At 39.4% G+C, this 25906-nt stretch overlaps 1 protein-coding gene across 1 annotated transcript in view; it reads right to left on the bottom strand.

The window, feature by feature from the left end:
• LOC306861922 (serine/threonine-protein phosphatase 2A 55 kDa regulatory subunit B beta isoform) overlaps nt 1-19824 on the bottom strand; it is a 65856-nt gene extending 46032 nt beyond the window's left edge. The window contains exon 1 of the mRNA XM_079404408.1: nt 19545-19824. Coding sequence (XP_079260534.1) covers nt 19545-19623 — 79 coding nt within the window. The 5' untranslated portion in view covers nt 19624-19824. The remainder of the gene's footprint in view (nt 1-19544) is intronic.
• Between the last annotated feature and the right edge of the window lie 6082 nt (nt 19825-25906).

The raw sequence follows: 25906 nt of genomic DNA, 5'->3' as shown, positions 1-25906 counted from the left end.
TTCTTTGCCTACTATGGAAGTCAATGGGGAGCAACAACGGTTTTGTTCTTCAAAATATCTTCTTTTGTGTTCAACAGAAGAAAAAGCTCATAGAGGTTTAGTAAATGATGACAATTTACATTTTTAGGCGTATCTCTGCTACACCTGCTTCATCAGGTTAGGGGTAAGTGCCTGGTCTAAAATTTCCATTCATTAATCACTTTTATCCAAAGCGGCTCACATTCAAGGTATCAATCCCTGGGAACTGAACCTACAGTTTGACCCGTGGCTAGTGCCGTGCTCTACCAGTTGAGCTACAGGAACAGGTCTTTTGAGTGAAATTGAATCAGACTCTCTTTCTGCCAACCAGCAATGCCATATGGCCTCCTCTCCACTGAGCCATTGCTCCTAAATGCTGACCTGTTGTCCATAACATCAGTCACGCTTTGCATAGGGAAGGCTTTTCTGTGAATCAGGCAGACGGCTCATAGCGGGAAACTCCGCACCCCTACCGGTCCCACTGTGTCTGTGCCAGTGTAACCATGACAATGAGGACACACGTCTCTCCATCATTAAGCATTCATAGCAGTGTATAAAGTCTTCTACATTCATTAGTTTGGTCAGAGTCCTTAACCCTGTAAAGCCTGACAAATGAAGTAATAGGCAGAAACTAATCCAAACTGTCTACTAAAAAATTGCATTTATACATCAGCCTTTTATGGTAACTTATTGTAATATTAATACTTTTTTTCAGCAATGATGCCAAAAGTGACAGCAAAAACATTTACTGCTACATTGTTAGAAAACTTCAAATTCTAAATGCTGTTCTTTTGAACTTTCTATTAATCAAATATTAAGCAGCACAACTGTTTTCAACAGTGATAAGATATGTTTTATTGAGAACCAAATCAGCATATTAGAATGATTTCTGAAGGATTATGTGACTCTGAAGACGCAGCTTTGCCAACATAGAAATAAATTACATCTTGCATTAATAGAGAAAACAGTTATTTTTAAATGATAATATTGCACAAGTACTGTTTTTGCTGTATATATAGATATATATATAAATATGTATTATTTTTTCATCAAATAAACAGTAAAACAGTATTTGTGAGCATGATACAGTTCTTTCAAAAAATATAATACATACTTATTGACCACAAATTTTGAATGGTAGTGTATGTAAAAATAATACATATTTTTATTTATTTTTTACATTATTTTTTTTTTATTAATTTAATTATATATGATTTTTTTTATTTAATTTAAATTCATGATTTGATGGTGATTTGTAGTGTTTGGTTAAGATCAATAATAATAATAATAATAATCTCACTGCTATCACATTTGTTTATGTTTCCATACAGAAATGCAAAATTATATATAGGTCACATATGATAATGCATAGCAAGCATAATTCAAGCATTATAATGCACTAATGGAGCTCAAAAAGACAGTTTGCGCACACACACACACACACAGAATTGTCATCATTTACTCACCCTCATGTTGTTCCAAATCCATATGACTTTATTTCTTGACTGGAGAACATAAAATCCCATTCAACCTGTTCACATCCACTTTTATTGTGTGGGAATGAGTCATTCAGACATTTCCTTAAACATCTTCCTTTCTATTCCACAAATAAAGAAAGAAAATGTTTCAAGTGAATTATTCCTTTAAAATAAAAACTGAACTTTTCAATCTTTAGGTCTAGATGTTTGAGGGCAATCCTCTCATGGGTTATGACCATACACCATGAATGTGTCAATGGATGACTGGGAGTAGTTCAGCTGATTGCTGCATTTTGGGCTGAGCTGATAGCATTGCTTCAGCGGGCTCTGTTCGGGTTTTGTCATTTAGTAGGAATAACAATGACCATATGTGCTGTGAGATACAGAGGAAAGGATGCCACGTACACAATGAGCATGAGCACACACTCACACACATGCACACCGTCTCATTCACATCTTCTGGAGTGTCACAGATCTGGCAGTTCAAATGTTTATTCAGGCCTAAAATGACGGGAGTACAGGACAGAGGAAGTGATGCGGAAACAAGACCACCTGGCTTCACACACTGCTGTCCATCACGCTGGCAGCCTGTTCAACAATTACAACACTTTTCAACCAGCACCCCCATCTGGCCACCTTTAAACATTACAGTTGTTTACTGATATGATGTACAGGCTGATTATATCTGGGCAAACTAATGCTTGTGATATTTACTGATATCCATCCATCTAGCAAAGTCGTTTTAATGTGTTGCCATGAATGGCTCACTTCCAGACAATGTTTTCATGGCAGAGCTGAGCAGGAAATGAGCATCTGAAATGAGCCAGTGAGGCGGCCTACTGCTGTGAGGTTCAGTTACTGATGGACCTCGCCTGATCTCAGAATTCAATAACAGACAAGTTAGAACCACAAAAAAATGTGTATCTTTAGCATCAGATTTCAGATATATTCTGGTGTTCAGAGATACAAAACATACATGGATGGATGATGTTTGAGTTGGTAAGTTTCAGTTCCATGAATCAGTTCAGTCAGTGAATTGATTCAAAGTGTGCTTTTTAAAATAAAAATGTAAATGTATTGTTATACTGATGCATATACTTGAGAATCATTAAATGTTGTTCTCACATGGTACACTACCATTCAAAAGAAAAAAAATATTTCTAATAAATTCTATTTTTTTATCTTTCTAATCATCAAAGGATCATTGGAAACAACTAGAAATGTTTCTTGAGCACCAGATCAGCATATTACAATGTTTTCTGCAGGATCATGTGACAATGAAGACTTAAGTAATGATGCTGAAAATTCAGCTTTACATCACAGGAATAAATTACATTTTACAATATAGTATAGTAGTAGTAAACAGCTATTTGAAATTGTAATAATATGTTTACGATTTTCCTGCATTTTTGATCAAATAAATACAGCCTTGGTGAACATGAGACTTTTCAAAAACATTTTAAAAAATCTTACAGACTACAAACGGTTTGTGGTGTATTTTATTAAAAAAAAAACATACACATAACTATAGATGATTATTGATATATTGGTATACATAAAATAACATGATAACATGAAAAACATGATTTGATTATGATTAACTATGGGTTTTTAGCATGAAACTATATAGAGAAAATATAGTTTGTGATAAATAAGATACATTAGTTCCCTATCTGTCGTTCACTACGAGTTATGTCGTGACAACATTAGGGGATTCACTTGGGAGCCCCAATCACCTCTGATATTAAGAGAAAATGCCAATGAATATTGGCTAGTGGATTTTGCATACCTGAGCCACTCCCCGTGCATACAGGTATAAATAGGCGACAGGTGCATCCACTCATCAGATTTTTGCTTCGGAGCTGAGTGGATGAGAAGATTGCTGATCTCCACAAAGCCTTTCCACCTCTTTATTTTGTTCCCGGTTGACGTTACGGTGCAGTCAGCGGTGTCCCTCCAGCAGCGATTCCCCTGGGCACTTCAACTGAAAAAGCAACTTCTAAAAGAGCAAATCACGGACAGTTCGCGTCGTTGTCTTCAGTGTCTGGGCATCCAACACGCTGAAGATGCGTTCGTGGATGATTCATGCTCCTGTTGTGGGCGTATGAACATGATGGCGCTGCAATCTCGCCTTTCTTTTCTGAAAAGATTGGCATCCTCTGCCGCCACCCGTCCCGGTCTCTCTGGCTCGAGCAGAGGTCTGCCGGCTGGCGCTCTGGCCTTCGTCCTCCGAGGATGAAAGTTCAGCGGGGTGGCCCTCCTCGGGTGCTGTCACCACTGCCGAGCCGGACCCGGAGTTGATGGCCATACTTGCCCAGGCAGCCACAAGTATCGGGCTGGAGGTCAACAGACCGCCCAGTCCCGAGCCCTCGCGGCTGGATGATTGGTTTATCGGGGCGGGACGCGGCTCACAACCACGCTCTGCCCCGGTGCCTTTCTTCCCAGAGGTGCATGAGGGGCTGACGAAGTCGTGGACAACCCCTTTCACGGCCAGAAGCCGCTCGTCTCCCTCCTCCGTCCTCACTACCCTCGATGGCGGGACGGCTAGGGGGTACGTGGACATTCCCCAGGTGGAGAGTCTGCCTTGCATGCCATGGCTATCCTGCAGGTACACCAAGCCAAGGTTCTAAAGCAAATGCACGAGGGTAGTACCGACCTGGGGTTGATGCAGGAGCTGTGCACGGCGACTGACTTCGCCCTCTGGGCGACGAAAGTCACGGTGCGGCCCCTCGGGAAGGCGATGTCCACTCGTGGCCCAAGAGCACCATCTCTGGCTCAACCTGGCAGAGACGAAGGACGTCGACAAAGTACGCTTTCTCGACGCTCCCATCTCCCAGGCTGGGCTGTTCGGCGACACTGTCGAGGGCTTTGCCCAGCAGTTCTCGGCAGTGCAAAAGCAGACCGAGGCGATTCAGCACATCCTGCCCCGGCGGGATGCTCCAGCTGCCACCGCTGGCACAAGGGCCAGGCCTCAGTCTGCTCGTCGCCGTGGATGCTCTCCGGCGTCCTCCAGAGCTGCTCCGCCCCGTGCTGAATCGACACCTAGGCCGGCGCGTTGAGCCTCTCGCAGGAGTGCAGCGCCCCCCGCGTCCCATCCGGCCCCCCAAGTCCTCCAGGAAGTTGACGAAGCGGCCCTGACACGGGCAACCCGGAGATGTGGAATTTTGCTCTTTCCCAGGAGATGACGAGGACACCGTCGCTCCTTCCCCCGGAGGAGAGCCGGGCGGAGAATCCTGTGTTCCTTTTTGTTTCTGTTCCCAGGTTTTCAATAAAAGAGCAATTTCCCTTTCCTCCGGGTTCTCAGGTTCGTGGGCTGACAGTGTGCGATGCGCTGCCTCCTCGCTCTCGCCCGCGACCCATCTTGCCAGCTGCCAAGAGAGTGCGGTTCGGGGACGCAGTGCTTCCCCGCGCGCCTCTAGCCAGTCCCCCCAGGGACTCAGGGAGTTCTGCGGGGATGAGTCAGAACGCACCACCTTCTGTTCCATCCAGCCTTACTCCCGTTCGCTGCACGTCGGTTGTTCCTTTGGTGCCACTTGCACGGTGTCTAGCGGTGTGGCTTGCACTGCCCAACCCGTCTCGCTGGCTCATTAGCACAATTCGACTCGGCTATGCGATTCAATTTGCCAGTCGACCTCCCAAGTTCAGTGGCATTCTTGAGGCTTCGGTGGCAGTCCGAGACACACCTGTCTTGCGCGAGGAGATTGTTGTCCTCCTGGCAAAGGATGCAATCGAGCCAGTCCCTCCAGCCGAGATGAGGCAGGGGTTTTACAGCCCTTACTTCATCGTGCCCAAGAAAAGCAGTGGCCTTATCATTATCAAGTGACACGGGCTAGGGCAGTACATGCAACGGGCAGGCAGCCTCGGGGCTCTGGACAGGGCCTCGACTGCTTTGGCACATACACTGCCTAGAGCTGCTGGCAGTGCATCTGGCCTTGAGGCAGTTCCGGCCACTGCTGTTACGCTTGCTTGTCAACATCTGCATGCCTGAGGTTGTGACGAGGTTCAGGATGTGGCGCTTTCTATGGACCCCTAATTTCGTCACGACATAACTCGTAGTGAACGACAAATAACATCGTCAAAAGATTCAGAGAAACTGGAGAAATCTCTGTGCGTAATCAGTTCGTCCATCCTTTGAGTGAGAGTGTAACGTTACAGGTCGGCCGATCTGATTTCGTCCGTTAAAGTTAACCTTTTCGACATGTTTCCGTGTTGTTGTGGGTCAGCAATGGCATGGACACGATGTTGTCTGGGGGTTTGGCAAAAGGACGGTGGGCGGTGCTTGGGATGGTGACTGAAGGCGGTGACTGAGTAGTTCGGACATCGCATTTTTATGGAAGTCACAAGGGTTCGTGAAAAGGCACAGCTTCTTTATGCAGGCTGTGTACACTTTACTGTGGATTGACTGCTTTGAAACTTATATGGTAGTTACATAGCCCCTAGGCCTCAGTTATCATGAAAAAAGCCAGGAAATTTAAGTTTTGACAATATGAGACCTTTAATGCTCCCAGTTTCTTTTGTTCATTGTCCAGTTTCCAGTTGCATGTTTGATGTAAAGCTGTTGCGTAATTATTTTCATTAATAAACTTCCACTGCTGCATTTAGATCCACCTTCTCCCCTCCACCTTGCCCTGCCTTAAACGTTTCACACTCTCAATAGTTTATTTAATTTGTCAAGCAACAATGTTCAGTAGTGAGAAACATGCATCATGTGACAATTCAATTTCCACCACATCTCAAACTGTGAAATTACATTTTAAGCTTTATTGGAATAAAATGATACAGTAGTATGTTATGTGTCCTAAACATGGAAAAAGTTTTTTTCACACTTTCTGTATATGTTGACAAATTTCATCTCAGGCTCTTTACTGATACAGCTGTCTTCCTTTTCAAGATGGCTGGAATTCGAGATAGACTCTGGGCTCACAGTCCTCCTCTTCCGAGCATTCTGCTCGCAAATGTCCAATCCTTGGAGAATAAGATGGACGATCTTAGAGCCAGGATTAGTTTCCAACGGGACATTAGGGACTGTAACATCCTTTGTTTGTCAGAAACATGGCTTTCGTCCTCGGTCCCGGACACTGCTGTTATGCCAAGTGATAACTTCTTTGTTTTTCGGTCGGACAGAACAGCAGAGGCTGGTAAATCCAGGGGTGGAGGTGTGTGTTTCATGATTAACAAGAAATGGTGTGATCCCAGGAATATCTCCATTCTGTCGCGTTCCTGCTTGCCTCATCTAGAACATCTTTCCATTATTTGCCGCCCATTTTATCTGCCCCGGGAGTTTTCATCGATCATAGTTACTGCTGTGTACATTCCACCACAGGCGGACACCGGTTTGGCTTTGTCTAAGCTTCACAATGTGCTCAGCGGCTACATTAACAAACATCCTGACGCTGCCTTTATCATCGCGGGGGACTTTAACAAAGCCAACCTCAAGCAGGTCATGCCGAACTTTCATCAACATGTATCCTGTCCAACTAGAGGACCAAATACACTGGATCATTGCTACACTCAGTTCAAGAATGCCTACAAAGCCCGCTCACTACCGGCTTTTGGCAAATCGGACCATGCCGCCATTTTCCTCACACCGGAATACAAACAAAGGCTCGTTCAGGATCCTCCGGTGCAGAGAGTAGTGACACGCTGGTCCTCCCACTCAGAGGCTATGCTGCAGGAGGCTCTTGATGACGTCGACTGGGACATGTTCCGGGCGAGTTCTTCTGACGTCAGCGAGTTCACGGATGTAGCATTAAGCTTTGTAAACACGTTAACCAAGCAAGCTACAGAAACAATAACTGTAAGGACATTCTCCAATCAGAAACCGTGGGTGGACAGAACAATCCGTGCTGCGGTTAACACACGCACTGTCGCGGTTAACACACGCACTGTCGCGGTTAACACACGCACTGCCGCTTACAATGAGGCTCTTCTGACCGGGAATATGAGCGAGTACAAAGCATCATGCTATGCTCTCCGACGCGCAGTAAGAGCCGCCAAACACCGATATAGAGAGAGAATTGAGTCTCATTTCCAGCTCAATGACTCTCGACGGATGTGGCAGGGACTGAGGGCCATCTGTGCCTTCGGAAACAAATCCTCCGCGGAGGTGAGAGCAGATCCGTTGCTGGCCGACGAGTTAAACACCTTCTACGGCCGCTTCGAATGCAACGGCGGCGGCGCATCTCTGCCGTCCAGCGCGTCAGGAAGCAGCAGGCAGAGCATCGATAATCCTGTAATCACCGTGTCGGAGGATGAGATTCGGAGGGCGCTAAAGAAAGTGAACGTCAGGAAAGTAGCCGGACCTTATGGGATAACCGGCCGTGTTCTGAGGTCCTGCATAGATCAACTCGCTAGTTTGTTCACTTCTATCTTTAATGAGTCCCTTGCTACCTCTGTGGTTCCCACCTCATTCAAAAATCATTATCCCTGTGCCAAAGAACAATAAACCCTCTTGCCTGAATGACTATCGCCCAGTTGCCCTCACATCTATAGTCATGAAGGTTTTTGAGAGACTTGTAAAGAGCCACATCTGCTCCTCCATCCCTGATACTTTGGACCCTCTTCAGTTTGCATATCGCCCAAATAGATCTACTGACGATGCCATCTCTCACGTCCTCCACTCTTCCCTCACACACTTGGACAGCAACAATGGGAATTATGTAAGGCTGCTATTCATCGACTATAGCTCAGCTTTCAACACTATAGTCCCCATCAAGCTGGCTTCTAAACTCACAGACCTCGGCCTAAATTCCACACTCTGTGACTGGATTCAAGACTTCCTCACCGGCAGACCTAAAGTGGTGAAAGTTGGCCAGTTCACCTCAAACTCCATCCCTCTGAACATGTGTCCTGAGTCCCCTGCTGTACTCTCTCTACACGCATGACTGCGTATCCTCTCACAGCTCCACATCTATTATCAAATTCGCCGATGATACTGTGGTTCTGGGCCTCATCTCCAACAACGATGAGACCGCATACTTGGACGAGGTAGAGAGACTCACATCATGGTGCCAAGACAACTGTCTCTCTCTGAATGTGAGCAAAACTAAAGAGCTGATCGTGGACTTTAGGAAGAGACAGCAGCAGCCCTACACTCCTCTTATGATCAGTGGGACCCCTGTGGAGAGGGTGAGTAGCTTCAAGTACCTTGGTGTAAACATCTCCGAGAACCTGACTTGGACTACACACATCCAAACACAGGTTAAGAAAGCCAGGCAAAGACTGTACCATCTGCGACAGCTGAGGAAATTCAGGGTCTCACCAGCAATGCTGAAAACTTTCTATTCAGGGACCATAGAAAGTGTATTGACTCAGCGGAGCGGCCCGAACGGCGTCCGAACACAGCGGCGCCATTTTGTAAGGTATGTGGCGCCAGTGTGGTATGGAAACAGCACAAATCAGGACGGCAAAGCACTACAGAGAGTTGTGCGCTTAGCTGAGCGCATCTCAGGGTCTACTCTCCCCTCTTTGCAGGACATCAACCTCAAACGCTGCAAAAATAGAGCTGTCAAAATCATTAAGGACTCTAATCACCCTGGTAACCGACTATTCACTTTGCTTCCATCTGGTAAGCGCTTCCTTAGCCTGATGGCAAAAACTGAGAGACTTAGGAGGAGCTTCTTCCCCCAGGCCATCAGGCTCCTAAACTCTAACTCGGTCTCATAACATCACTTGACTCCATGTAAATATCACTATATCAATAAGCTATTCATAATTTTTGCTGCTATTTACATACCCTGTACAACTTTTTTGCACATTCCTCTTTATTACTATTTAAGTCAACAACATACTGACCTGTACATTTATATTTACATTTTTAATCTTTTATTTTATTCTTTAATTTTTTTTCTACTTTTCTTTTCCTTAATATTTGTATTCTATATAATTGCACTGTCCTTGGAGCGGACCTGCCCTACATTTCACTGCTGGTTATACTCTGTATAATTGTGTATGTGACACATAAAAATCTTGAATCTTGAATCTTGGTTTGTGTTATTTTGTTGGTTTGTCTTACCATAGTTTTAAAAGAAATATTTAATTTTATGATGGAGTTTAATAGTATACACAACAAATGTATGTGTGTGTGTGTGTGTGTGTGTGTGTAGAGAGAGAGAGACAGAGAAATTTGAAAAGTTGGTGTAGAAACTAAAAAAATGAGTTTCATTTCATTAGTTAAAACAAAGAATCGGCACATTCGGCAGGTAACACGTTGAATTAAACACGCCGAAATTCTGAAGTAGAGAAACGGAAATAGTATTTTCTTGTAAAATGTACTCCATTGATCCAAATTAAAAACATTTTTACAGTCTATATAATAATAATATTAATATTATTAATAATAATAATAATCTGAACATTTGGACAGCATAATTAACTTGTACAAATTAATCAAAACTAGACCTTCAGTCTAAAATGTAAACATTCTTTATTGGCATCTTTGATTCCATAAAGAACCTTTAACATGGAATCTTTCCATTCCATTCTTTATAGTGGAAAAAGGTTCTTTAGACTTTTTTTTAAATGTTCTTTGCACTAAGAAATTGTTTTAAAGAACTGTTCACAGAAAAGGTTCTTTGGGGAATCAAAAATGTTTCTTCTTTTTGAACCTTCATTTTTAAGAGTGTCGTTGTAACGTAATACAAACATTTCCTTGATGAACTATACAATCATTGGTCACCACTTCCTCATGCCTATATATTGCCAGCCAGATGCACATCTACATGCAGGCCAAATCTCTTGATTTACTCCTGCCCACTTCTCTTGACCCACATTTATACCTCTGTCTCAGCTGTAAATTCTTTATATTAGAATGCACAAATAATGAGTAGAACTGTTAGAATGGCACAATGATATTAGACTACACAGCTGTGCAAGTAGCGTGCATCGTGTGACAGATGCATGGCATTACAGCTGCACGATTAATCGTTAAAAGATCGCGATCTCGATTCAAACACCCTCGTGATCTCATTTCTCAATGTCAACGATTCGCCATTGTCTATTAAACCTTTAAAATAACCTTACCGGAACATTCAAATCTGTGTTCGTGCTGCCGCTGGCACAGAGAGAGCCGTTATCATGTAGGTAAGAAACAGCTTCACAAACAGTTTCTCTCAACTACACAGTATTATTTCTGTCTTACAATCCATTCATATTATCACAGAAATACTGGGATGAAAGTTCATAGTTTGGACATAAACATTGATGTCTATAGTAGCGATCAAAATAGAGCAAATCACCTTTTAAAAGTAATTTGCGCTTCAAATAACGTTTGTGTAGGTTACACTGTTTAGCCACTAGGTGGAGAACAAGTGACTGTTAAAAATGTATGTTATTGAATCATTCATTCAAGAGATTTGTTCAAAAATGCTGATTCATCCAGTAATGAAACAAGTGAAGTATTTGAGTGAGTCATTGAATCATTCAAACCAATTTTTCATCATTTTAATATTAAAAATTGGTTTAGTTAAATATATTATTTTAAATAAATATTTTATATATTAAAATTAACAATTACAAATGTATTAAACACTCTTAAACTGGCTGCAGCAATTCATATTTTGTCTCAGCCTTTTGTAAATTATCTGTTAATTTATGTTCAGAATTGTGGGAATATCGTGATCTCAATTTGAGACAAAAAAAATCTTGATTCTCAATTTATCCAGAATCGTGCAGCTCTACATGGCATAACTTCAGTGCAAGCTTGCTCAATCAAAATGAGACTTTAGGTCTCTGTTTATATGAACCCCCCTTGAAAAGTCTGCCTCAATAACATCAATACTGCTGACTGTCTTCTACCATCATTGATGACTGCAGTCAAACCTCTCAGAGCATGCAGAAACATTAGAGCCAGTGGGACTGTCTAGACCAGGGGTTACCAAACTTGATCCTGGAGGGCCGGTGTCTTGCAGAGCTTAGCTCCAACTTGCCTCAACACACTTTCCTGGAAGTTTCAAGTATACCTAGTAAGACATTTATTAGCTGGTTCAGGTGTGTTTGATTAGGGTTGGAGCTAAACTCTGCAGGACACTGGCCCTCCAGGACCATGTCTGGTGACCCCTGGTCTAGACTGTTCTGCTTTCACTGTGACAAAGAAAGTCCCATGAGGCCAAGATGGCTTTGCTAACAGATACTGATAACTTCACAAAAGCATCTTGACTGGTGGAATCAAGGCACTGGAGTAGGGGTCGACCGATTATCGGTGTTGATATTAAGCATTTTTATGGTTATCGTATCGGTCATTTTCAAAACCGATTTGCAGATAAAATCATTTAAAAGCATTTAAGGAAAGCTTTTATCAGAGCCCTTGTGATTCTTAATTTTGACATTAATTTTCCTTTTTACACCAGACATATGGTTCAAAATAATAATCGGTGTCAGCATCAGCCCTGATGCATCAGCGCTTCACAGTGTGCCACATTCTTGAATGCATCTAATGTGTTATTTTAAAATAAAACTGCTACTAATCTCCAATAGGCTTGACATTAGATACATATAAATAGCAGAAAACCAGATTCCTGGCCACAAGTCAGTGTGGTTCTTTGGTAAGTTGCAAGGATCGCAGATAATCATTTGGTTTACGTCCGTTTTTGCACTTTCCTGTACTAAAATCAGTCATGTTGCAGGATGTTTTAAACAAATGGTGTAAACTTAAATTTTAGTGTATGTAATGTAACACCGTAACCACAGGCATAGTTCATCACATTAACTAGGAATATGTTCCACTATTCTATGAAATGTTTTGCCTGAAAAGTGTGCTTGGTTTGATTTACTGGCACACTAAAGCTAAAGATATAAATCATGTTTCATGTAGAGCATGAAATACTTTTGTACAATACTGTATTTGATTATTTATTGACTGTGCACTAAAAACAAGTATGTTTGGAATAACATGCTTCTGGAATTTATCATAATAGCATGCCATCAACTCTGGAACTAGCAAAACAACCATACATAAAATAATATATAAAAACATTTCATTAATAGTTAAATTCACATTGGGTTATGAAATATGAATTATTTAATGATCTTCTTTTCTTTTTTACTTTTGTCACACCTCTGCCTCATTCCCTCTCAAAGCCAGCATTGACACAAAGGGCTTATAAAGTAATAAAGGATCTACTTGTGAAAAGTTCAATGTTCCTCATACACCACCTGAGGGAAATGCGTTTCTGTATTAAATAACCCATCTGTTCTATTACAGCTCAGCTGAATCAACAGTTCACATAATGACAGATGTTTTGCTAACCTGGTTACCGTGATATATTGCACACTGGGTCAAATTATTGAGTACCATTGTATATGGTCAAAACTAAACCACCCAGGATACCTTTTGTAACCCAGTAGCAATGAGATAAAAAAAAAAAAAACCTTTCAGAACAGTAGCAGCCAAACAACAGTTACTTACAAAACTGGAATGGGCCAAGCACCAATTTTCTTCTTAATGATGTATTTTTAAAATCCTGTATCTTACCGTATTTCACAACCCCAATACATTTTCTGTGATACGAATAAAAATAAAACTCTCTTATGCTCATCGTAAAAGCTCCGTGACATGATCAATATTGCATGTGTCTCAGAGATACATTTCTGTTCCTGTATTATAAACTTCCAAAATTAAGACTTGCACAGCACGGTCTCAGCCATTCAGCAGCTCAAACAGTAGCTGTCAAAGATGCCCCTTAATGAACACATACACACACTCACACACACAATTGGCCCCAGATTTCTCTGACAGATCCAGGGAAGAGAGCATCTGCGTGTGATTGATTCTAATACTCCAGAATAGAAGGTGGGATGAGGCAGAAATTAAACGAGATGTCAAGATTTATGAAAGGAAAAAAAGCAGCTGAATTTGACAAAAGGCACTGGAAACAACATCAATATGTAAACAAGTCAGATGTGTACCACGAATCATTTGTGATTCAGGTTGTACCCACAAAATGTTACTCCTGCTTTCGAAGTCTATGCCAGTTACCTGCTTCCAAATCTTATTATCAGATCACTTAATCTCGTTCCTTTGTTTTGACTGATGCTTTTCAGCCCCTATACTTCACTCTGTCACGATCACACATACTACCTAAAAACTTCTTCTGCTGGTTGTCCTTTTTGTTCATACTCTACGCAATTATGTTAACACAAGCTCAATTTCACACATTGTTGGGCTACAAAATGTCAGAATGCCATTCACAAACACTAAAAACATAACAGCCCTTGCAATCTCAGAATGGTTTTATTATTTGAGAATGACTGGAAATCAACTAGGCTATTATTGAAGAAAAAAAAACATGACTAGAACTTGGTTTAATCAGCATAGAAGAGATGAACAATCACAAAAAGAGCAAAACATCAGTAAAAGCAGCAAAACATAAACAGAAATTTGCATAATATATTGATGCCATGGTGCATGCTGAACAGCATAAATCCAAATTAAAATTTAGAGTGGGATAGTTCACCCAAAAATGAAAATGCTGTCATCATTTATTCATTCTCAAGTTATTCTAAACCTGTATGAACATTTTGTGAAGAATGTTGGTAACCAAACACTTTTGGTTACCAATGGCTAAGTGTGTGCATTTTTGACAAAAAAAAAAATAATATCTCAATATTTTGGGGGATTTTTTCGATAACAATAATTAAACAATATTTTGCTGAGAGTGTTTTTGTGCTGGGAACTTGGCTGACTTGCCTGTCATATACAGTATAAATAAATATGACACTAAAACTAACAGTAGGTGGCAGCAACTGTCTGTCTTGATGAGTGATTCATTGAATCATTCATTCAAAAACTTTGTTCAAAACAGCTGATTCATTTAGATACCAAAGCAAACAACTGTCTTTATGGCCCTGCCCCAAATAGCACACAATGTGCACTAGATGCAGACTTCTGCCAAGCCCACACTGAGATGAGCAAAGCAGCATTACAAAAGTGTGGCCTCAGAGGAAGACCGCGAGGGTTAAGGGTGCGATTTGGGACAGGGCCAAATAATGAATCTTTGGATCATTGACTTCAGGAATGAAACACTGCAGTGTCACTCCAAGACACACAAATGTTCTGCTCCAGGTTTATTTAGAACCATTTTTGTTGGCGATATTGATATTATTGATATTGATATTATCATAGGCAATAAATATCACTCACCCCTACCACTGGCTTCCACTGACATTATAAGATTTTTCTTTTCAAAACATTTTCATATAAGTTTGGATCTACAGTACATGAGTGTTAGTAAATTACGACAGAATTTTAATATTTAGGTGAACTATCCCTGTAAGTGTTGAGGTTTGCTAATTCCAAAGTAGCAAAGAACACATGTTGGGTATGTAAAACATGACTGAATACTTGCAATACTTTCACAAAGCATTCAAAACTGGCCGATCATGCATGCTGCTATCTCTTTCCTCAGTTCTTTCCAGTGCTTTAGTTGCTAAAGCGTGTCCTTGTACCAGAGTTGGTTCAGTTTGTCCAATCTGATTTCTTTAACCCATTCTCCCTTGCATCCCTGCACTCCAGTTGCATTCACTCTTTAACACTTTTAAGGCCAAACAGGAAAGTGTTAAGAGGCTCCAATTGAACAGCAAGTCTGTGATATGCTCAGTAAACACAAGTGTTATTCCAGGCATCTGTGATCAGCAATTGCAGGTGCAATGTGTAAACTACACATTTACCCTAGGCTGAATCAATGCAATACCCTCTCCTTTGCTTCTACACATGAGATGTAGGATGCTTTGCGACCACTGTGTGATGGTATCTTTAGCAGTAAGTGGCCATTTAGCAGATGCTTCTATACAAAGCAACTGACAGTGCACTTACTAAACACTTTCCCAAACCATTAACTACCCCTGAAATCAGATGGAAATAATAAGCTGATAATGGTGTTCGAGACTCAACACCATATCTACCATCTGATTGATAAGAATATTGTTTCAGGACCAAAGAGATCCAGGAACAAATCTTGACTCACTCTCTTGCATTATTCTGCGAACATATCAGCTGAACCAGCAAGAAACAGCAGTGAAGAAGTGGTCGATCAACCTTTACATTTACATAAGCAGTTGTTTATTAGTCTCGCGTAGCCAGACTGATGGCTGAAGGTCTGGAATCCATGGCAGCTTTCATTGGCCAAGGCCCACCGACATGTCAAACAACCAATCACAGTTCGTTTCTGTCATCATCACGTTTCGGGACGTGGAAATGTCGCCACAATAACAGACCGGTGTGTAAAACTCTCGGACGTAAGTTTAAAGATTCTATTCCGCGAACTTTAAATATTTCACATACTTTTGAAAATCCAGCATTTAGTTGATCCTGATAAGCACTCGTCGTCACAGCTGTAAACACGACGGCTTTCTTCTTTCGTGAGGGGGTTTGGCGTCACGAGATCTTTGTTTCCAGGCGGAACGTTAAAGAACGCGACACACACGTCTCCTGGAAATCCTGTATAATTCAATCAATCCAATGACAACTTCAAACTCCTGAAGTGTTTCCACTTTTGTGTGCAATATGCATCAAACGTTTAGCCAACATTAACAATAACATATTTTTCTTAAATATATACTTGCATGTGTGTCTATTTATATAGACACAATAAATATACACAGTACACACACATATATTATGTAAACAAAAACTTTTATTTTGGATGCGATTAATCACGACCAATCGTTGGGCAGCACTACTTGATACTTAGAGCGAAACTGAAGAACGAACTGGTACGTACGACATCATATCAGCAAAATTACGAAGTTCATTTGGAGTTTTTTCAGCCTGCCAAAGACCGAAACAAAGCTTGGCATTTGAAACAGCTGGCAACTTTAACGAAAAGTTGCAGAGCTCATTCAAACATTGTTGCTATGATCACACTGCTGTTTTCTCACCAGTCATTTTTGTTGTGTTTATTTTGTTGAGAGGAAAGCACACAGCACCTTTGTACACACAGGTCGCACATGTCATGCACGCTGAATTTGTTTTGCACAAATCAGTTATTCCACAAGTTGACAACACTGGCCCGGGCCATTATTTCACAGAAAACAAAACTAAAGATGGAGCAACACCAAAAAAAAAAAAAACGGAAACTGCAACAACAACAAGTGCCTGCATTGAAAAGTAAAAATTCCACCTATTTCAACTTAAAGACTTAAGTTCAGTTTCTCAAGTGTTCAAGTATAATTGGTTGCACAAGTCATTTCAACTTCAAAAAAACTGCCTTGACTTACTGATAATATAATTTTTGTAGTGTTTTCTCGTCATGTAGCACTGATTTCAAAATGTGTTTTGTCTTTCTACTGCACAGTGGCGTTGTCAAAAATACATATTTGAAATGGTTTCAATATTCAGTTTCCATTGTATTGATACACTGATACCACCAGCTGTGCTTTCATGTTCCAGCTTCTTTCCGACGGAGAGATGAGACACAGCACGTGTATGTGTGTATTTTAATTTAGTAATTTAATCTGTTGTGCTGCATGTTTCAGAACAAAGAGCAGGACTGTGTTCTTACATATGGGCAAATTCGAAATGGAAGTGAGCATCCTATGCCCTACTCACTCAGAACAGCAGAGCCCATGAAGTGGGGACTTTGGAGAGAGAAGGGCACTTGTGTGTCATAATGAAGCCGCCTGGAACGCACTTGGTGAAGGGAGCAATGAAAGGCAACTTAATGTCCTCATTATCTTCAACTGGAATGTTACCTTGACAACTCTAGGCAGTGTCAACAGGAATATTTTATTATTGCTGTTAATGTGTTGTAAATGAATATGCATTTTATAATGAAGTTTTTAAAATATGATTTGTCTGTGTGTGTGCACCCTCTCTGCTCTAAACTTTAGAAAACTTGCCTTTAGTCTCTTCTTTGTACCCTGCAGGTATATTCACATTTAATGTATATACTTCAATACATTTCTTCATTGTATTGTAATTAATGTATGTATTTATTTTCACCTATCTTCATAGCACACACACAAACTACCTTTACTCATACTATTGTAGTCAAGTATGTGATCAGCAAAAGCAAAAGTATTTTAATTTTGACATTTACATGGATTTATTTCTAATTACGCAAAGTACAATGTAGCTTTACAGTACAAAAATTCCCAATGGAGCTCACAAGCTTGTCTCATAAAAGGAAACTCCCTGGCACCAGAATGGACTTCAAAACATAAACTGGTAATAAGATTGCATAATACAGTATTGTAATACATCATTGCCAGCAAGGGGACTGTTACCTTTTAAGATCCAATCGATCTGGCTTGAGCAGCAGACACAGATGGAGACAGCAAGAGACGAGAGCACAGAATCATGCATGAAGACAGACAGTCAACGGAAATCTTTCAGAAGGCTCTGAGAACTATGATTACCCAGTATTCGCATCCTCCGGATAAACGAGGAATCAAAGGAAAATGAAAGACAGCGAGTGGATAGATGAGTATGGGAGAAGAAGATGTGTAGCTGCAGGTGTTGTATGGTATTACATGTCCAATATGATGGCTACAGGAGGAGGGTATTGGAGATGGGTTTGTAATGAAATATCTCTTTCCTGGAAGAAACTCAAGACTTACTGATACAGGGCCCTATAGAGATATCTTTATCTATTAGTAGCTCTAGTGCTGCACCAGCAAGGTATTTCCCCCTTAGGTTCATTCAGTCCTATATATAGCTAAGACAAGAGGTATGAAGGTAATATGAGCAAAACTGCATCTTTGCAAATGCAATTGTGTGCTTTTATAAGGCAAAATGTTAGGTTACTGTTTAAACAGGTGGCTGAATTCAAATTGAAATTAATCTAATCATGCATTAGATGACGTTGGATTATAAATAAATAGATTAAATGAAATTAAATATTTAACAGATTTAAAAAAATACACATATTATAATAAAATAAATGTGAAGCTCCTTTTGAAGTTAGATTAAAATATAAAATGTATGTATAAAATACAAAATACCTGTTATACAGTATAATGTCCCTATGGATAAGAATGATTTAAATGTAAATGTAATTAAGAACCAGATCTAGTTTAAAGCTGCTTTGGATTCCAACAAAAAAGGTATGTTTCAATTGGGTTCTCATAATGTCTATACATAACTTTGTACCTCGTATTTCTATTTATGAGTTCACAGACAGAACTGAATGCAGGAGACTGGAAGAGCAAGCTCATGCAAGGAAGACATTCTGCTGCTTATAAAAGTTTAAGTTTAGTGAATTCAGACCTGCAATGTGTTAATATGTTATCTGCTGTATTTATTAAAAACTAGAGTGTGACATCATATTGTGATGACTGGAGTAAATGTGAAATGTAAAACTGCTAAATTTCGAGACTGATTCACCATATTCCATATTAAATATAGTTCTGAAACCTATTCAGTTTATCATATTTGTCACATGATTTTCTTAGACCTCTAAGCCTGTAGTACACAATCGTCTGTCATCTGATTGATAGTTCATACTTTTAAAAGGCCTTTAAAGTCTAAAAATGTCCATCTTCAGGTTGTTGTATGGCTTTATTTTACAGATGTTTTATGAAGTAAAGGTAAGAATAAGTGTTATACTGTTAGTTATGTTCAAGATGAACATTTATTTGACTGAATACACTTACATCATACAGTATATCAAAAAGGCTATAACAGACTTTTAAGGAAAGTTTTTTTTTTCCTCAAACATCGTTGAATGGCATTGTGTTGTAGTCTATGTTGTTATAAAACGGATATTTATATACATTTTATGTAAGTAGTCTGATACATAGGCTATATATTGAATGAAACCAGTTTATTTGTTACCACAAATTTAGTATTTGCAGCATGTTTCAAAATCTACACTAGACAACGCTATCATACATTTTTAGACCCGAACGTGCCTATGATGCCCCACAATGTTGTCTAGGTAGAGGAAATGTCGAAATGTTGTCTAGGTAGAGGAAATGTCGAAATGTAGTCTAGGTAGAGGACTGTTTTCACAGCCCGCGTTTCAAACGCAATACGATCCAACAACACCAACAAACATCTGGTTCTTGTTTGCACTTTAAGCAGTATAGCATCATCTCCACTCGCTCACTCACCCTCAGTGTGACAGCTGGACGAGAGGAGGCTACTCGGCGGTCTGAAGATGTAAGGCAGGTACCGGGAGAAGCATTTCATCTTTTGACTGGATTTAGTATGCGCATTACTTTAAACTGTCCTCGTGCAGCTCACGGACACATGAAGGAGGGGAATATGCGATGGCACAATCCCACGCTCATTTTTACGTCTCTGTCGGATAGAAGACATCTGTGTTGCTCCCGCTGACCATGCTTCTTGCTCCCGTCGCTTGCTGGAGGATGGCTTGTTTTGCCCCAGTCTGGAGGAGGGTGGGAGGGGTGTTTGTTGAAAGAAGCGCGTCATCCTGGAGAAAAACTATGAAGACCCGAGGTAGTTGGACTATTGAGGTCAGTTCTACTGCTGTGTGTTGTAGGCTATATTTTCATGTTTTTATATCCTTATATTGGAAACCGACATGTTAAAGCCGTAAATTGTGTGTTAAGTGAATTTTAAATAATTTCATTATTTTGTTAAGAGCGAATTGTCCTGTTCTTATTTAACCTACGAGTTGGAATTTGATTGATTGATTGTAGGGGAGAGCGGGGCACAATTACACTTTTTAACTTTCTCAGTTTGTGTAAATCCACATGGGGTTCAGAGGATAATTTTTTAACCACAGTAATTCCATTCTTGTCTAGTACAAATATGTCACTTTGTTTCATAATTGCAGTGTAGGCCTATGTTTTTCTTTATTTGCCCTAAAAAAATGGAAGTGAAATGTGACAACATGCCCCGTAAGTGGGGTACATTGTAACATCTGAGGGGCACGTTGTAACAGGACCATATGACAGCTTAAAATGTCTTATCTAAATGAATAAAATATATACAAGACAAACTAAACTATTTTGTCAATAAAATAAAATTATTAACTTTTTCAAATAAAATAATGGCGTATTTTTAAGGATGAAAAATAATCTGATTTTGGAGTTTGACAATGAACACATTGGAACCATGCTTGGGACAGCCAACATAAACGAGCCAAAATGCTTTACAATTCTTGAAATAATCATTTCTGAACATTAAACATTGACTGTCAGTCTTTATTCACCTGTTTCTCGTGGTTTCTTCGAATTATTTGAATTTCTAAAATTAAAGTAAACAGTGTAAATTACATTGCTAATATACAACCCGATTTCCGGGAAATGTTGGGACGTTTTTTAAATTTTAATAAAATGAAAACTAAAAGAATTTCAAATCACATGAGCCAATATTTTATTCACAATAGAACATAGATAACATAAATGTTTAAACTGAGAAATTTTACACTTTTATCCACTAAATGAGCTCATTTCAAATTTGATGCCTGCTACAGGTCTCAAAAAAGTTGGCACAGGGGCAACAAAGGGCTGAAAAAGCAAGACCTTTTTAAAAGATTCAGCTGGGAGAACATCTAGCAACTAATAATTAAGTTAATTGACATCAGGTCTGTAACATAAAAGGGATGTCTTAGAGAGGCAGAGTCTCCCAGAAGTAAAGATGGGCAGAGGCTCTCCAATCTGTGAAAAAGTGCGTAAAAAGATTGTGGAATACCTTAAAAACAACTTTCCTCAACGTCAAATTGCAAAGGCTTCGCAAATCTCATCATCTACAGTGCATAACATTATCAAAAGTTTCAGAGAAACTGGATAAATCTCTGTGCGTAAGGGACAAGGCCGAAGACCTTTGTTGGATGGCCGTGGTCTTCGGGCCCTCAGACGACACTGCATCACTCATCGGCATGATTCTGTCATTGACATTACTAAATGGGCCCAGGAATACTTCCAGAAACCACGGTTGGTAAACACAATCCACCGTGCCATCTGCAGATGCCAACTAAAACTCATGCAAAAAGGAAGCCATATGTGAACATGGTCCAGAAGTGCCGTCGTGTCCTGTGGGACAAGGCTCATTTAAAATGAACTGTTTCAAAGTGGAAAAGTGTTCTATGGTCAGACGAGTCCAAATTTGACATTCTTGTTGGAAATCACGGACGCCATGTCCTCCGGGCAAAAGAGGAGGGAGACCTTCCAGCGTGTTATCAGCGTTCAGTTCAAAAGCCAGCATCTCTGATGTTATGGGGGTGCATAAGTGCATACGGTATGGGCAGCTTGCATATTTTGGAAGACACTATGAATGCTGAAAGGTATATAAAGCAGTTTTAGAGCAACATATGCTCCCCTCCAGACAAAGTTTATTTCAGCAGGACAATGCAAAATCACATACTGCAGCTATTACAACAGCATAGCTTCGTAGTAGAAGAGTCCGGGTGCTGAACTGGCCTGCCTGCAGTCCAGGTCATTCACCTATAGAGAACATTTGGCGCATCATTAAATGAAAAATACGTCAAAGACGACCACAAACTCTTCAGCAGCTGGAAACCTGTATCGGGAAATCAAGAATGAGACCAAATTCCAACACCAAAACTCCAGAAACTCACAACCTCAATGCCCAGACGTCTTCAAACTGTTTAGAAACGAAGAGGAGATGCTACACCATTGTAAACATGCCCCCGTCCCAACTATTTTGATACCCGTAGCAGGCATCAAATTTGAAATGAGCTCATTTTGTACATAAAATTTTAAAATTTCTGTTTGTTTTTTTTTTTTTTTTTTTCAGTTTAAACATTTGTTATGTTATCTATGTTCTATTGTGAATAAAATATTGGCTCATGTGATTTGAAAGTCTTTTAGTTTTCATTTTATTCAAACTTAAAAAACATCCTAACATTTCCAGAATTCGGGTTGTAGAATAGCATAGATATAGTTAATGTTGTAATGCTAGAAATATTTAAACCATGTTTGTTACAACTAACATTACGTTAGTTTGTCCCCTGCGCTCCCCTAGTTGCCAACAAAAAGAAGTTTAGAATGAAGTCAGGATTGTTAACCATTGTGCATCTTTGAGCAATAAAGTGTAGGTGTAGTTTACTTCCTGAATAAATCAGTTAGTGCACTTCAAATACCCGGATGATGCACTAAGACTGACGGAAAATGAAAAGTTGCGATTTTCTATTTTTCATTTTTGAGGGAGATGCTAACGGCCTAATCAGATTCAATGATCTATGCTAAGCTACGCTAAAAGTGCTACCGCCAGACCCGGAGATCGGCTGAATGGATTCGAAAATTCTGGTGCATCGCTGCTGTTGTTGATCTGGTGAATCCAGAGTGTCTAATGGAGAAGAGGAGACTGGTTTTCCTTTGCTAAAGTAAGGAAACTTTGCTTTCTTTGCTCCTGTAAACAAACTCGCGAGACTAGCATATGTCAGAGGTGGGCATGATGCATACGTCCTACGTCATCTGCCGGAATGACAGATACCAGAAGTGAGAGAAAAGTGTTTATTACATTTGAAATATGGATATTTTTCTTAGAACAACGCATGGATTCGCTACAGAAGGCCTTTATTCATGCCCCGGAGCCGTGTGAGGCACGTTTTATTATGGATGCAGGCACTTTATTTGGACTGTTGAACAGAAACAACCGTTGACTGCAGTGATAACGCTTGGAATAGCCAGGACAATTTTTAATATAACTCCAATTGGATCCGTCCGAAAGAAGAAAATCATATACACCTAGGATGCCTCGAAGGTGAGTAAATCACAGGCTAATTTTCATTTTTGGGTGAACTAACCCTTTAAGTGAACACTTACTTTTTAAGTTGAAACAACTATTTATATATTTATTTATTTAAACATTGTTGGAATAGGACATCAAAAGTAAAGGTCACAATCTGTTCTAAGTTCAAGCCTTGTGGGATTTAAACCTACAAATATTCAGTTTTCCACCCTCATCCATACATACAGCACAGTGGACCCAAAATATTCAATATAAATCCATTAATTCACATTAAAAAAACAGCAAGCCTTTAAGGTAAACATTACCAAATAGCAACAAATAACACAACAATATAAATTACATAACAATATAGATAAATAAATGTGAAAATGTATGTGTCAGTTTGTGGTCATCAAATATTTTGTAGTTAATAAACATTGAAAAACAGAAATATACTGTAAGTTACTCTTCTGAGACATCTGTGTGAACCTGAGGAGTAAAAAGGCTTTAAGCATAAACTAAAAAATCACCTGAACACAAAGTACTTCTCTATTATGTACATGTTGTTCATTACTAATACTCATTACTGTACACTGTAGAACACTGTAACATAGTGCGACCCAAATTAAAGTACCGTAATATGTCATATGTAGGTTAGCAGTACCATGATTTTTAACTGCCCACAATCTCTAAATAATTTAGATATTTATACAGCGGCATACTCAAAAGCCCAGTCTAACTGGAGCATAAAATTGCATTTACTGTAATAATGTTCTTGTTGATTATTATAAAAAAGAGTTCACATTAAGTTCACATTAAGTTGAAGCTGGTTTACACCATTCTCTTGGATTAAAGGAAGCAAATAGTGCTGTTTATAAGTATATATTCTGATAAAACCTCCCTGTGTGTGTATCTCACAATTGTTCTGTTGCACAAGACAAATGTAAATATGACCTTTGATGAGGTCATTGCCAGGAAGCAGCGATTCACGCTTGTCTTATTTCCTCTTTGTGACAGAATGTAATGTGTGTGCTATGTAAGCTTAGAAATGCAAGCCACAAATTCACATCTCAGCTGACTGATAGAGACATTTACAGGATAGCATATAGTTGAGCCTCCGTGTCTGGTTTCCTTCAGCATCTCATATGTAATTATGTCTTATTTATAGCAGAAGCTTAATCAATAGCGGGTCCCTGGGTATGCGGAAAAGGGGCCATCTGTGCCTCTCATGGATAAGCATATGAAAAGGCTAACACTCGCAGCACCAGTTTCTCCCCTCTGCGCTGCCACACTCATTGATTTTTCCAATGGACACCCACAATGCATTTGTGTGTGTGTGTGCATGTTTATGTGGTTTATGAGGACACAAATTTGTATAATGACATGGGTATGACAGAGGTATTACAATATGAAGGTGGTTTATGAGGACACTGCCTATGTCCCCGTAATTCAAAAGGCTTAAAAAACATACTAAATGGTGTTTGTTTTTTTATCTAAAAATGCACAAAGTCTCCTGTGAGGACTAAGTTTAGGTGTAGGGTTGGTGTAGGGCAATAGCACACACAGTTTGTTCAGTATAAAAACCATTACGCCTATGGAGAGTCCCCATAAACCACAAAAACCAACGTGTGTGTGTGTGTGTGTGTGTGTGTGTGTGTGTGTGTGTGTGAGAAAGAGGAAGAAAATTTCTGAAAATCAGGCAATTTAACATAGCATCATATCATTGATTTGTTACTTTGTACACTTGATACATTGTAAATACACAAAGCATTCATTCATGGCACATGTGTGTTATTTTAGTTGAGACACAGAGTTTTTTTTAATAAAATGTTGAATTAGTTCTTATTTTATGTTTTATATTTAATTTTAGTTGACGCTTTAGTAATTTTGGTGTATTTTAGTCATTTTTAGTCTTTTTAATATGTCTATGTTTATATATATAGTATATACACTGCCTTCCAAAAGATTGGAAACACCCCTGGTAAAGTGTGGTTTTGGACGATCTCAGCACAAATCCTTATCATTTTTTGGTGCAAATGCATTAAAGTAAATTGACATTATCATTGAAGACCAGCAATAAAACATAATAATGGCAATATATACCTGTCAAAGTCAGACATGCCCCTTTGCCAGCTGTGATGCCTGGTTGCCGAGGGTTTTAAAAGATTTATTGGTCAGCACACCTTAATACTGTAGCTTCAACAACTGATCGCCAATTCCAAGTCAATGTCTGAATAAACTGACAGCTCCGATGCCCAGATTATGCAGAGCTGTAACAGCTGCTAATGGTGGATATTTTGATGAATCGAAAATTTTAGTTTTTTCTACGTATTATGTAATAAAATATGTTTTTGTAGTTTGTGTTGTTCCTTATCAGTGCAAAACCCCACATTCTAGGGCGTTTACAAACTTTTGGCGGGCAGTATATATATATATATATATATATATATATATATATATATATATATTAGTATATTTTGTCTTATAGAACAACTGAAATAGTTTTTTCCTCCTGTAAAATGTACTAAAATAATATTTTTTACTTTTATTTATTTTTATTTTCAAAAATTTTATTTTCAACTTCAAAAAAGATTTTTTTACAGTGCACTGTAAAAAAATTAATAAGTTATAAATAAAATAAAGATTTTTGTAAGGTGTATTAAGAAAATACTATTTCAGACTTTCTACTGAAAAAAAAATCCTATTTAATTCTTTGTAATTATTTGTGAAATTTACTAGCAATTTCTGAGTTTCACTACCATTTTTTTATTTATTTATTTCAGTTTAGCTGAAGATTTTATTCAGTTAATGT

This window comes from Barbus barbus, assembly GCF_936440315.1.
Source record: "Barbus barbus genome assembly, chromosome: 43".
NCBI lineage: Eukaryota > Metazoa > Chordata > Actinopteri > Cypriniformes > Cyprinidae > Barbus > Barbus barbus.
This window is presented reverse-complemented; position numbering and strand designations above follow the sequence as displayed.